At 52.2% G+C, this 13,232-nt stretch overlaps 2 protein-coding genes across 2 annotated transcripts; one reads left to right on the plus strand and one right to left on the minus strand.

Moving 5' to 3' along the window:
* Positions 1-818: 818 nt before the first annotated feature.
* Positions 819-7,904, minus strand: PpBr36_02570 (uncharacterized protein; the record flags this gene model as incomplete). Its single annotated transcript, XM_029889751.1, has 2 exons — positions 819-7,622; positions 7,686-7,904. The coding sequence occupies 2 exons, from the start codon at positions 7,902-7,904 to the stop codon at positions 819-821; spliced, it is 7,023 nt and encodes a 2,340-aa protein (XP_029754389.1).
* Positions 7,905-8,590: 686 nt separating this feature from the next.
* On the plus strand, positions 8,591-8,737 carry PpBr36_02572 (uncharacterized protein; the record flags this gene model as incomplete). Its single annotated transcript, XM_029889752.1, has 1 exon — positions 8,591-8,737. One exon carries the CDS (start codon positions 8,591-8,593, stop codon positions 8,735-8,737), a length of 147 nt encoding a protein of 48 aa, XP_029754390.1.
* Between the last annotated feature and the right edge of the window lie 4,495 nt (positions 8,738-13,232).

Here is a 13,232-nt window from a genome sequence, read left to right on the forward strand (position 1 = left end):
CTAGAAACTCGACAAAAAAAAAGGTCAAAGCCAGTAGGGTAGAGCTCATTGCTAAATTCCGATGACTCTAAGGAGACCTCTGCTTTGGGTTGAAAGCCGCGTTTCAGTAGCTTGTGGGTATAGCATCTGTTTCTTGCTCCTTTTCACAAAGTAAGATCGCCAAATGGCGTAAATAGCGGCCGAGTCAAGATTCGTGATCATGCCAGGTCGGGCATTGATTGACCTTGCTCGTACGATCTTGACCGCACAACAAAATCTCAGCCCAGTATGGTGCTGTCTGTAGAAAATACTAGGCTTCAATATTGGATTGGCCAAAATCTTACCTCACCGGAGAGGTAGGTACGTCGGCGTTCGATCCTGGCTAATGTAAATGCAGGCATCTTGGCGGGATGCATGTCAATCTTTGTCACCTGCACCACCCTCGGCTGGCTAACAGCTGTGAGGAACTTGCGTCTGTCTTTTACGAAAAGAAGAGAAAAATCGAGTCTTCTCTCTGGGGACTGTTGCCCAATCAGCCATTTCGAACAGCTTTTAAACCATGACATTTTTCATTCATACCAAAAAAAAACCGACTATTAAAGCCCATATAGTAGTCTAGTGGAACAAACTAACCGCCGCCAGAGTACTCCACCCTCATGGATGGTGGTATTTCCAGTAGCATCCAGTAATCGTTCATAAAAACACAACAAATACCACAAAATCGTAATGTACACCAGACTCATTAGTAGCAGTTCGGAAAACAACTGCGCCCCTCAACGCCGATGTTCCCCAACCATGCTACCATGGCTGTACTCCGCCCGCCTCATATATCCCATATCCTACTCCTTCAGGAACTGGAGAATCTTATCCCTGTCCTCCACAGGCATCGTGCGCAACACGTCCCTGACACCCTTCCATGATGCACTCAACCCGTTCTGAATTGTCGGTACAGGTCCTGACGGGCTCTTTGGCTCCGACGATTCCTCAAGAGCCTCCTTGCTCTTCTCAATAGCCGGCGTGGAAGGTGCCTCGACCTCCTCCTGAGCCCAAGTGCCACCGCGGATGAGAGCGCTGATGTCTGAAGCGATAGCATCCGTCTTCAATGTCTTGAGCTTCTCCTCGATGATCTTGGAGTTCTCCTCGTACCAAGTTGCGACCTTCCTGTCCTCATGGTCAAAGTCTGGAACGGCGGTCCAGGCAGCCAGGGATCGCAGGTGACGCTTGCGAGCACTCTCCGATATCTTAGCCGAGGGACCCGCAGTCGCACGCGACATCTTGCGGATGAGGTACTCCTCATTGATGCGGCGGCGCACACGCCAGTAGAAGAAGCGACGTGCCTCCTTCCACTCAATGACCTCGCGGACGGCACCCTTGGCCTTCATGCGTCCAGCACGATCGTGAAGATCGGCGAACTGGATCGCAATCTGCTGGTAAATGGGGCCAAGCTGCTCCTCACGCTGCGTCATCTGCTTCTTGATCTTCTCAAGCTCCTCCTTGTCCTCTGCGCCTGTCTTGTCCTTTGCAGCTGCCTGCACAGCGAGCATGCGCTTCTTGAGGTCACCGTAGACAGGATCCAAGCGAGCCATCGTCTCGAGCTGCTTCTCCTTCTTGTACTTGATACCGATGATACCTTCGGGCTCAAGGACACCACCACGAGCCTCCTTGTCGGCATACATCTCCATGACCGTCGAGTTGATCGTGGGGTCAACAACGACCCACGATCCACCACGAAGCTCACCGTGCGGCGGGATGTAGACAAAGATGGGCTGCTCGTACTTGACGAGGGCATCGACGATGAAAGAACCGTATTTGAGAACCTCGTTGTACATGTCACGCTGGCCACCCGAGAAACCACGCCAGTTGGCCAGGATCATGAGAGGCAGCTGCTCACCGTTGTTGAAGTCATTGATGGCCTGAGCAGTCTTGAAGGCGGAGTTGGGGTACCATACACCACCGGCCTCGTTGGTGACCTGCTCCATCGAGTCGGCGTTGGCCGGGTCGGCAGGGGTAATGTTCTCCACAGCCCGAGTCTCGACAGCGATGACACCCATGGGAATGCCACCGAGACGAGCACGACCGACGACAACGGTCCTGGCCCACCCGCCAAGGGTCTCGACGAAGGAGCCGCGGTCAAAGAGACCGGACTGGAAGCCATCGGCATCCTCCTTACCCGCAATCAACCACCTGGGGTCGTAAGGCTGGCGCTGGGGAGGCGCGAACTCAACCTCGCGGTCCCATGTGTCCAAAGGAGCCATGATCGGGACAGGCCTGTTGCGCTGGTCAGGGACAAATGACATCCATTCCATGATCTTGGCGATACCCTCCATGTCATCGTTGGCAGTCATGTGCGAGACACCGTTGCGGTACATGATCTGGGTGCCACCGAGCTGCAGGTTGGAAGTGTAAACCTCACGACCAAGCAGGTTGTTCAAGGCAGGAGCGCCAGTAAGAATGATAGGTTGACCCTCAATCTGAACAGCACGCTGGCCGAGGCGGACGAGGTAGGCACCGATACCGACTGAACGGCAGGTAACGAGGGTGCAGGTGAAGATGTCGTTGTACGCCCTGCTAGTGGCACCGGCAATAAGACCAGAGCCACGCAAGCACTCGACACCAAGGCCGTCCTCAGCACCAACGATGGTGACAATCTTGTGACGGGTCTCGCCATCTACCGTGACCTCTTCGGTAATAACAGTCTCCTCAAACTTCTTCTTGGCCTCCTCCGTCAGGTACAGGTAGTCGAAGCCCTTGTTGGGGTTGCTCGGGTCGGTCCAGGCAACCTTGAAGTGAGGAATGAGCTCATTTGCGACACCAAGCCTGGCACCAGAGTTGGCCGACAGGTAGATGCGAGGAATGCCAAGCTTCTGGGCATATTCAGTGCACTTGTTGAAGAAATGATCCTCCTTGGGTCCGAAAGATCCGATGCTGTAGGTAATGTCGTTGGCGACCACCACGAAGCGACGACCGCTGGGGTACTCGGGTGTGTAGGCGGTGATGATCCAGCCCACCATTCCGCAGGTGTTGGTACCAGGCTCGCGCTCGATCGCCTGCAGGTTGTCCTGGTCGTCGAGGACAAGCTCCAGAGTGTGGGTGCATTCACCCTCCTCCGGCTTCTTGGAGGCAATCGGGGAGTGCTGCGCCTCGAGCTTCTTCCAGCTGAGCTGAATGGCTTGTCTGAAAAGCTCAGGGAAGTCGTACACATACTGGGTACCAATAAGGTGCGCCTTGTATCGCTTAGGCTGCAGCCAGTTCTTGGTGGGGTATGGGGTGTTGGCAGGGAGCAGGTGAAGAGCGCCTGTCTTGCTAGTACCCGAAATGTAGTGCAGGATCAAGTCGCCCTTGTCGTTCCTGCGCTCGTGGTACAGCTCGACCTTGACAACAAAGCCGGATGTGTTGTTGATGTAGCAACGGATGGGGAGCTTAGCGCCGCTGCTCTGATCAGTGCAAATAATCCTGATCTCGACCTGGGACACACGAAGGCGCCAGCCGCGCGAGCCAAAGCGCTCCAAAAATCCGGCCAGAGCGTGCTCAACCTCACCAGGGTGGATGTTGAAAACGGGAATGAAATTGAGGAAGAGGTGGTTAAGATCAGAGTTGTTGTTGCCGATGATTTCAAGAGCATCGAAGATGTCATTAACGACTCTGTCGGCCTCCGAGATCAAGTACTCAGCGGTAGGGATCTCGTCACGGAGACGACCCGGCCGAATTACCGCACGTGTGAAGTAGCGCTTGTCAGTGTCAACGCCTCGGCCAACGGCCTCGTACACGTGGATGTTCTTGTTCTCGGTGAACACCGACTTGTACTTGAATTTCGACAGGCGATCAAGCTCAAGCTGGAAGGCAAGAGCAGGCTCACTGTGACGAATGCTCTCGTCTTCTTCATAGTTAGGGCCACGGAAGGTGTAATACGCCGGGTACGAGGCGTCGTTCTTGCCACAGATGAACGTGATGCGGCGCACGCGGCGAGCGCAGAGTTCCTCCTTGAAGCTAGCAAGCAGGGGCTTGATGCGTGAAAGGATATCATCATCATCCCGGCTCTCGGCGTCGCGAATGGCGACATTGACAACAGCTGTGAGCTCATCATCGTCACGAGCTGCTGCGGCGGGTCGGCGCTTGTTGTCAAGCTGAGATGCAATGGCGGCGGCAGGACCGCTGCTGCCCAGCCTCTTCAGCTTACCCTTCATGGGCAGGCTCTCCAGGGCCTTCTGCAGGTCGTCGTCAACATCATCAAAGAACTTGCAAGCAACCATGACACCCTTGCGGATGGGCTGCTCGGCTGTCTTCTTGGCCAGGTACGACATGTCGCTGATGGAAGTGACACGGTTGAATGTAAATTCGTTCGGGGTAGCCGGGGAAGATGGAGCAGCGGACTGCAGGGGACCGCCAATTCCAAACTCCACATCACCGCTCAGCTTCATGACGAAGTCCCAGCTCACGAAAACGGGATCATCCTCCTCATCGTACTGGTAGTCGATCTTGCCCAGATCATACGCACGGTATGCACGGCGAATGTAGACCTCGAGTGCAGCGAGCGAGACCCACTTGTCACTGTGTGCCCAGAAGAGACTCAACACATCAAAGACAGTGTACTTGGAGTCGACAACCTCCTTGATCACATCCATATTGGGGAAACGGTGGTCGTACGCGGCCTCACCGTAGCGTGACTCAACAACCGACGAGCGCAGGATGTGCTCCATCTGCGCCTTGCGCTCGTCGAGCGACGGCAGAGAGCATTGAATCAGGACCTCGCGAGCTTTGATGGAAACCTTGGCGGTCTGCCTGGACTCGAGCTCCGTGAGCTTCTTCAGCACGTCACGGAAATACTTGCTGACATTGCCAACATCCGGCTTGTTGGGGCGGTACTCCTCGATAATGGCAAGGACAAGAAGACTCTTGGTGGCAACACGGCTGTGTGACAGCACTGTCTGGACAACCTTCTGGATGTCATCCTTGTTCTCGTCACGGAGCTTCAGAATAACGTCGTCGTCCTGCAGGCGGCGGCCAGAGAACAGTTTCTCCGTCTCAATAAAGTCGGCGATCAAGTTCGACATGGTCTTCAGCTCGTGCGCCTTCTGTCCTTCTTCATAAAGATCCATTACATCGACGAGAGGAGCCAGGGTGGTCTTGAGCAGGCCAGCATCTTGGCGTGCAACATTCTCGTCAATGAACTTGAGGAATGTCTTCTTCAAGGCCTTTGCGGGGAACTCTGATTGGCGCGCCCGAGCCCGGTCAATAACGTGGCTCAATTGAGCTTCCAGCTTCTGGGGCATACGAGTGTGGAGGGCCGAGAATTGAGAGTTCCACTCGCTATATGGGAGGTCACCGTCACGCATGACCTCGATGAGCTGCAGGAGGCTGTCACGCATAACAGTGGTGTTGTCGTAACCAAGCATGATGTTCTTGAGGATGTTGTGCAGCTGCGTGAAGCGCTGGGCGGGCTTGTTACCCGTGATCACGGGGTTGCCGTACTCAGGGAGCTTGTTCAGGAATGGCTGAGCCTGTTTGACGCGGGTAGGGTCGTCAAGTGAGAGTATACCGAGAATGTCACCAGCCTCGAGAGTTGAGCCAGGCTGCTTGATCAGCTGGACTGTACCATCCTCCTGAGCCACCAGAGGCATGTACATCTTCATGACCTCGACCTCGGCAAAAGTCTGGCCGGCCTTGATGTGGTCGCCGCTCTCGACGGTGTACTTGACCAGCTTACCCGGACTGGGAGTGCGCAACTGCGTGGGGTCGTTCTCTTGTTCCAGAAGACAAGTCCTGTTGTCGATGGAAATACGAGTGGCACCAACCTCCTCCTTCCAGTAGACGTTGTGACTCTTTCCATCAAGCAAAATCAGCAGACCACCATCACTGAGAGGGCGAACTCCGACGGAGCAGTTGGAGCCGTTAATGAAGAGATGGTAGCTGTCCTTGCTGGAGCGCGTGACGGTGAAACGATACCGTTCGCCCTCATAGATGAACTCTATAGGGAATGTGGTCTTGAGGATGTCTTTAGATGGGACCTGTCCCTTTCCAAGACCAGCCTTGTACTCATCGAGGCACTGCTCACTCGCCAGGTGGGCCTTGGTGACAGCACCAGAGACTACAGCCAGCATCTTGTCGGGCCTCTCAGCAGTGAGCTTCTTGGAAATGAGCTCGTCCAGCCAGCCAGTGGTAATGGTATTCTCCTCGAAAGCCTCCGTCTCCAGAAGCTTGATGAGGTACTCGACCGTCGTGCGGAAGTCACCACGAATGCTAAGTTCCTTCAGGGCGATAACCATGTGCTTCCTGGATGCGGATCGGTTCTCGCCATAGGCGAAAATGTGACCGAACTGACTGTCGGAGAAACTGTGAATTCCACCCTGGGTACCGACTGAGAAGTAACCCCAAACGTTTGAACTACTGCGGAAGTTCAGCTCGTGCATGACACCGTTGGACGGCTTGAAGCCTTCTCCAGGATCCTCCGAAGTGATACGGCAGGCAGTCAAATGACCCTTGGGCGACGGCCTCCTCTGCGTCTTCTCGCTGTCTGGGTTCTTGAAGTCAAAGTCGATCTCAGTCGAGAGCTTGGGGTCCACGCCGTATAGCAATCTGATGTCAGATATTCTGTGGAGAGGGATACCCATGGCAATCTGAAGCTGCGAGGCGGGGAGGTTGACACCACTGACACCCTCAGTGGTAGGATGCTCGACCTGGAGACGAGGGTTAAGCTCCAGGAAGTAGAACTTGTCATCAGCGTGCGAGTACAGGTACTCGACGGTACCAGCAGAGACGTAACCGACAAGGCGACCGAGACGAACAGCGGCCTCCTCCATGGCCTTGAAGGTGTCGGGCTTCGCGATGGTTACCGGTGCCTCCTCGATAATCTTTTGGTGCCTTCTCTGCACGGAACAATCACGACCAAAGAGGGAGATGTTGTTGCCGTACTGATCAGCGAGAAGCTGCACTTCTAAATGCCTGGCATTGCCTGCAAGCTTCATGATGAAGATGGGCGATCCCGGAATTTCACTGGCAGCGGCTTTGTAGAGCTCCTCAAAGCCATCCTCGGAGACAGCCTTACGGATACCCTTGCCACCACCACCCTCAGACGCCTTTATCATGACCGGGAAGCCAATTTGCTTGGCCTTCTCAAGACCCTCCTGCCATGAAGTGACGCAGCCCTTAGCATAAGTTTCGTCGTCGACAGTGACGATTCCTTTCTTGTCAATCTTGACTGCATCAACGCCAGTTCCTGACCATGGGATACAGGGGACCTGAGCATGTTGAGCAACAATTGTAGACGAGATCTTGTCACCCAGCGAGCGCATGGCGGAGCCGGGAGGGCCGATGAAAATAATCTTCTTGGGCGAGGCAGCGAGAGACTCGGGCAGCTTTGGGTTCTCTGATGCGTGTCCCCAACCGGCCCAAACGGCGTGCACGTTCATGCGCTCCGCAACATCGACGATCAACTCGACGTTCGCATAGTTGTTGTTGTTTGTGCCACCAGGAACCTCGACGTAATGGTCTGCCATACGGATGTAGTCTGCGTTCGCTTGCAAATCTTCTGGGGTGGCCATCACAGTAAACTGAATGGCTCTCTCGTCTCCGAACGTCTCGTATGCCCATTTTCGCACCGACCGAATCTCCTTGACGGCTGCGATACCGTTGTTGGCAATCAAAACCTGTGAGGATATCGACTGTTAGTCCATTCTGACTCAAACACAGCATTACATTCGCAAACGTACATTGGTGATCACTGTGTGGCCATCGTGCGCTGCAACCCACTCCTTGACCTTGGACGGAGGGGCGTTCTCTAGCCTGTTGCCGCCAATGAAGTGGTCGGCAATCTTGTGCCTCTGGGCGTAAGTGGCCTTGCCGTTGGCCACGGGCACGGTGGCGCCATTGGGGCCGTTGCGCTGGCGGGAGCTGTTAGCAGCCGCAGCGGTTCCATTTGTCTCAGCCATTGTAGACGTTTGTTGGCTGTAGCCTCTACTGAGGATATTAGAGAAGGAAATCTTTAGCAGAACTGGGGACCTCCGCAGTCATGAAATGCCGAAGAATCGTGCCGTTGTCCGAGCAGCTAAGCTCCAGACAGAAATTTGATTGGCCAGATTAAGCTTCAGCCGGAGTACTCTAATCCGGCGTGAAAACTATCGTTGGAGAGATTCCAATGCGGAAGATACTGGCCGGTTGATGCGAGTCTCTGCTCGTCGGATCCAAGTTTGTAGAGGATTTTGGGTATCAAGTCTATTAGGTCGGAGCGCTGAGATGTATGAAAAGCCTGACGTAGAGTTGGAACAAGATCCACCCGATATGTTGGGGAGTATGTGGCGAGGGGCCGGAGGATGCAAGTCGACAACTGAAGACGGCGAAAAGTTTCCGGTCTACTTCTTTTGTCCAGGAGGGGTCTGGTAAAAGAAGAATAAGGAATCTAGAGAGAGGAGGGTAGTGACCGGCTTGGGAAGAATAGCGGGAATAATCTACAGCAAACACGAGAGGTCATCGGGACGGAGCGATCAGAATGGGAAAGACCCCAGTTAAGAATCAAGGCTCTTCAGCGCAATGGCTACAAACGAAAAAAAAGTATTCACCACTTTTGCGGCAGATCCCTGTCGCTGTTTCCCCAAAAACCGCTGGTCCGACTGGTGCGATGCTCAGTACGGGGCCACTAGCAGGCCGGCAAATTGGGCGCTCGGACCACCAAGCTCAGCAAAAATTCGATCACCCTCCAGGCCCCTGCAATGGGATTGTGTCAATTTTCGGTGTTGGGGAAGGGACCTGCAGGGATGTGTTCTAGGGTACTTCCACGGCGGGAGTTGCTGTTTGAGTCTTGACGCACACGTCACCAGGGCCAGGCCGACTTTCAATACTACGGAGTTTTACAAAGAACAGACATTCGGTGTGGGGAAGCTACCGTGCTATCCGACAACACACGAGACCTCCAGAGCATCCTTTTTTTTTTTTTTGTATCGCGAGCAGCTACGCTTGAGGGCCAGGGACATGGGCAGTTCTGGTACGAAAGGTAGGGGACAAAAAACAAAAGAAGAAACGAAGAAGAGAAGGTGCATAGGCGCTAGGACAGCCACAGGCGCCGGCCCTCTTGAGTAAGTGGTGAGAATTGCTTTGTACTTGTCACTCTGAGGCCGGTGAAATTGGATTCCGCCTCGACAGCGCTAACCACTCGAGACATGGGCTAAACCATGTTACTCTGGAAATCGCTATGTTTACATGCTTAAGCAAGGGACGAGCTCGATCCGAATTGACGGTCATCGATAATGCTTCCACGCTCATTCAGGTCAAATACACGATCAAAACTGAGTATTACACATCCAGACATGCCTCTTTGAGACTAGGCTCTCGACTTACTTGCATCAGATTCTAAATTTCTAGCTCCTTCCACGGTAGACCGTGGCATGAACGGGAGGAGTGCCAAAAGGACCAGCCAAGGTCCGCTATTGCTTCCCCTGTGCCGGATCAGACGATACGTGTACTGCAAGATAAGCTGACCTCAGGATTCTTGTGTACACCGCAGCTGAACTCTGATGCATGATGACCCATTACACATGCAAATAGACGGCAAAGTAAATATTCAAAGAAGAACCTTTTTTTGACAAGCCCCAAACATCGGGCGCCGCCATGTTGCCAACTGCAACCACACAAACCTCTGCACGGTAATATAGCCCGCTATTCCCAGATCTGCAAAAGAACAAATTCGCTTGCATATACATCCGAATTGAGGGGACAAGTCCTCCCAAGTGTTCGTCTGTTGGCTGACCACACCACACCCAACCCATAGGGACACAAGAAAAAAAAACCGGAGAACATCTATCATCTCTACACTGCAACTTGAACCTTACTATTTTGGGTGATGAGATGATTTGCAGATAACAGCAACACTTGACAAAACCCGTTTTCTCGATTGAAACTCTGATCATCCAGTGCAAAAAATAACAAGGGCACGTCGTCGTCTTGACTCGAATCTTCATATTGACAACTGAATTCAGGACCAAAGATGGCCCATATCTCCACCCACACTAACGTGGATGTGAATTCTCCAACATACTGAATTGTTGAGCAGTCAATGCCGCAAACTTTCTCATGCCTGGCGGGTCCCCCCGCCCTGGCAAGGCTTCCAAGGGCGAGTGGAGGGGCTTTGCTTTGCCCCACCATGTGTCCCTCGCCATGGATGTCTCCAGCAACCCACCACAGCTTTTTTTGTTCTCTTCGACACTTTGGCCGCAGATCCCCAACACATTGTCCGCCTCCCGCCCGGTCGGGCCATGGCATCTCGATTTCCCATCGAGTTTTGGGTGTACCCTTCCCCCCTTCCCTTCCCCTCGTCTAAGGGGCCAAGCGCCTCTATCACATTTTAGATCGGACGGCACGCTCGTCCGTTAGCCCGGACTACCGAAAATAAAAATAACGAACAAAGAAAGATAAGGATGCTACCCGTAAACAATAGAAAACATCCGCCCTAGGCTGCATCGCGGGCCAAGAAATACGAGAATCCCATGTAAAAAGCACGGGCACGTCATCGGATCTTTGGCTCTCTTCCCTTGGGCGATCGGATAAAAATTAAATAAATGAAGGTAAAGAAAAAAATTTTGAGGATTTTGTTTTGCGTTCATCAGCAAACACGGATGCACGGGGAAAGCCAAGACTTGCGACCCAAAACCAACTGCAGCATCCGTCCCCGGTTGACCAGAGGATGGAACGAGCCAGTTAGCTTGGAACCCAACTTGCCCAGTCAGGCACCTAGCGAAAGTCGATAATTTCTTCTATCGAATTTTCTGCAAACTTTGTTTTTTGTGTTTTTCATTATCTTTGCCCAATAACCAACAACCGTTCCGACAAATTCCCCGGCTGTTTCTCCATCGCTCTAGAGATGCTGGCTGGAAACCCAGCCCAGCGAAAAAATATTTCTCTTATTCGACATGGGCCCTGGTAAGTGGTCTCTGCCAGACTAGCCTAGCAGTAGTCCTTGTTGAGGCGGTTACTTTGCCGACTGTCTAGTCCGGGTCATCGTAATTTTTTTAAACAAAAAAAAAATATAAGAAAAAATACAATGTGAACTATGTGTCACATCTCGCAGAAATGGCGCAGTTTGCTGCGCTCAACTTGTCACGTCGCACTGACGGTCTCAGACAAAATCAGGAGAGTTTGTCCTTGCGCGATAGTCAGGTCGAGGCTGAATGCCGTACTGATAAATGCCAACTCAGCCCTGTGCCCTCGCGGGGCTTGCATACTGAACATTGGATGCGCGTTGATGAGCCACGATGTGATGTGGTATCGGGGTTATAGTCGTTGCGAAATGAGTCCCCAGGGCTTTCTTCCCGGACGCGTTGTTAGCAATAGCCACTCAGCCATTGTGGAAATACTTGGGTAGCAGACAAGAGCACCGACGGGAACGAATAAAAAGGTACTCTCAACGACAAGGCAGCAAAAATTTGCATAAACAAAAACAAGCACAAGGCATCCATTATACAATATCATACAATACCCAGGAGATCAAAAGAAGAAAAAAAATAAAATACAAATATGTTTGATAAATTTTTTAAAGGCGAACCGTTTACATGACTTAAACTTCTACCAGAGGTACCGCAGGGTGTTTGTAACGAAGCGGAAAACCCTGGCAACAACAAATATAATAGCAAATAACGGGTTGATTTGCCTTTGGACAAAATTAAAACGTACGACCCTGGTCCGGAAATGTCACGTAGATATTGGAGGTACAAAGTGATGGCCTTAATCGGGACCTGATGAGGCATCCGTAATGCGCAGGTACTGCTAGTCTTTTGGTCCATGTGATAAAAATAGTTATTGGACCAGAAATAAAGAAATTCCCAGAGACGGAACACCGGGCAAGAAAGAGATAGAAGAGAAACGACGAACATAATAAAATATAGCAAGATCTGACAAATTCTCTCAGATGCATCCGTGGCTGATGGACATGCGCGAAGGGCTTCTGGAAGCCTTGGAAGGGTTGGATGGGCAGAACGCGCCCTGGGCGCCCGAGACAAAGTTACTCATCGATGATACGAGGTTGTTGATGATCAGGGAAGGAAAGGATTTGGCTTTCTGGAGAAAGAAACCGTTCGTGCAGCCGCTGGTATTTATTCCGCTGACGCGTGAGGAAGCCCAACGCCAGTCCATACAAAGGGGAATTGCTCAACCCAAGGCTTGGATACAGGAGCGGGAGGGCGGCTGCAGCCGCGGCCGCGTTATATTGGCGTAACATAGCTGGCGAAGAAGGGGGGATTATTTTCTCCCAAGTATACATGTGGCCGAAGAACTTCGCTGCAGCCCCCGCGTTACAAAATAATCCGGATAATCCTCCCTATTTGGGTCTTGTATATAGTTAGATTATTTATGCAACAGTGGATATAAGCTTAACCAATCCCTACCGCGGAATTGGATGGCAGTTTTTCACTTTTGGATGGGTTGTCGCTGCACATAGACAACGCTTCAGTGTCTATCAACACTGCGTATTGGCTGTGTGAAAAACCTTCCCACTGTTGACGGTGGTGGAGTGCAAAGCAACCACAAATGATTGGGAGCATCGTGATAGAATGTCATTTGAAGTACAATAGATATCCAATTTTAAATGGCCTTTTCTGCGTTCACATGCCGTTTCAAGGAAAAGTCGAACTCGGAGCTTGACGAACCCATCCATCTCCCGAAAAGCTACCCATTTTCCGCCAACAATCCAGCCCAAATAATTCGATCCGGTTTTCGGGTATAGGCAGCCGGCGCGCTTTGTTAATAAGGCTTTATAAACATCAAGGCTTTTGGTTTCACGGCTCGATTCGGGCTTCAACAAAGCCTTCCAGCCTTGACCAGTCTGCAAATGGCTTTCTACCTCTTCACCCTTGGAGGCGAGTTTCATTGCCGCCAGGAGGATATAAGATCGCACAGAAAAGTCTAGTTCGATGGTGTCACCCACACAATCTATTTCCTTTACTGCAACAGCGGTTAAAAAACTACAGCTTCTTCGTTTCCCAATTCAGGATCCCATCCCCTATCCCAGGTGTCCTACTTGAGGCTGCCATTCGGCCGCCTTGCCCGTTAAGCCTCATGAGGACGCATCCCGTCCAGATCTGGTTCGAGACATGGTACGTCCGGCTCAACAGCGGCGGCGACCCCAGGAAAGTAGTGAGTGCGTTTCCCTTTCCCACGGGCTGTATAATCCCGTCGCTACATTTATGCCGAACCCCCGATTACCCCAGTATTCTAGGTAGTCGGTTTTGAGGCGCACCTTTTCCGATTCGGTGTATAGCTTGCAACAAAGCAAA

This window comes from Pyricularia pennisetigena, chromosome 3 (assembly GCF_004337985.1).
Source record: "Pyricularia pennisetigena strain Br36 chromosome 3, whole genome shotgun sequence".
In the NCBI taxonomy this organism is placed as follows: Eukaryota; Fungi; Ascomycota; class Sordariomycetes; order Magnaporthales; family Pyriculariaceae; genus Pyricularia; species Pyricularia pennisetigena.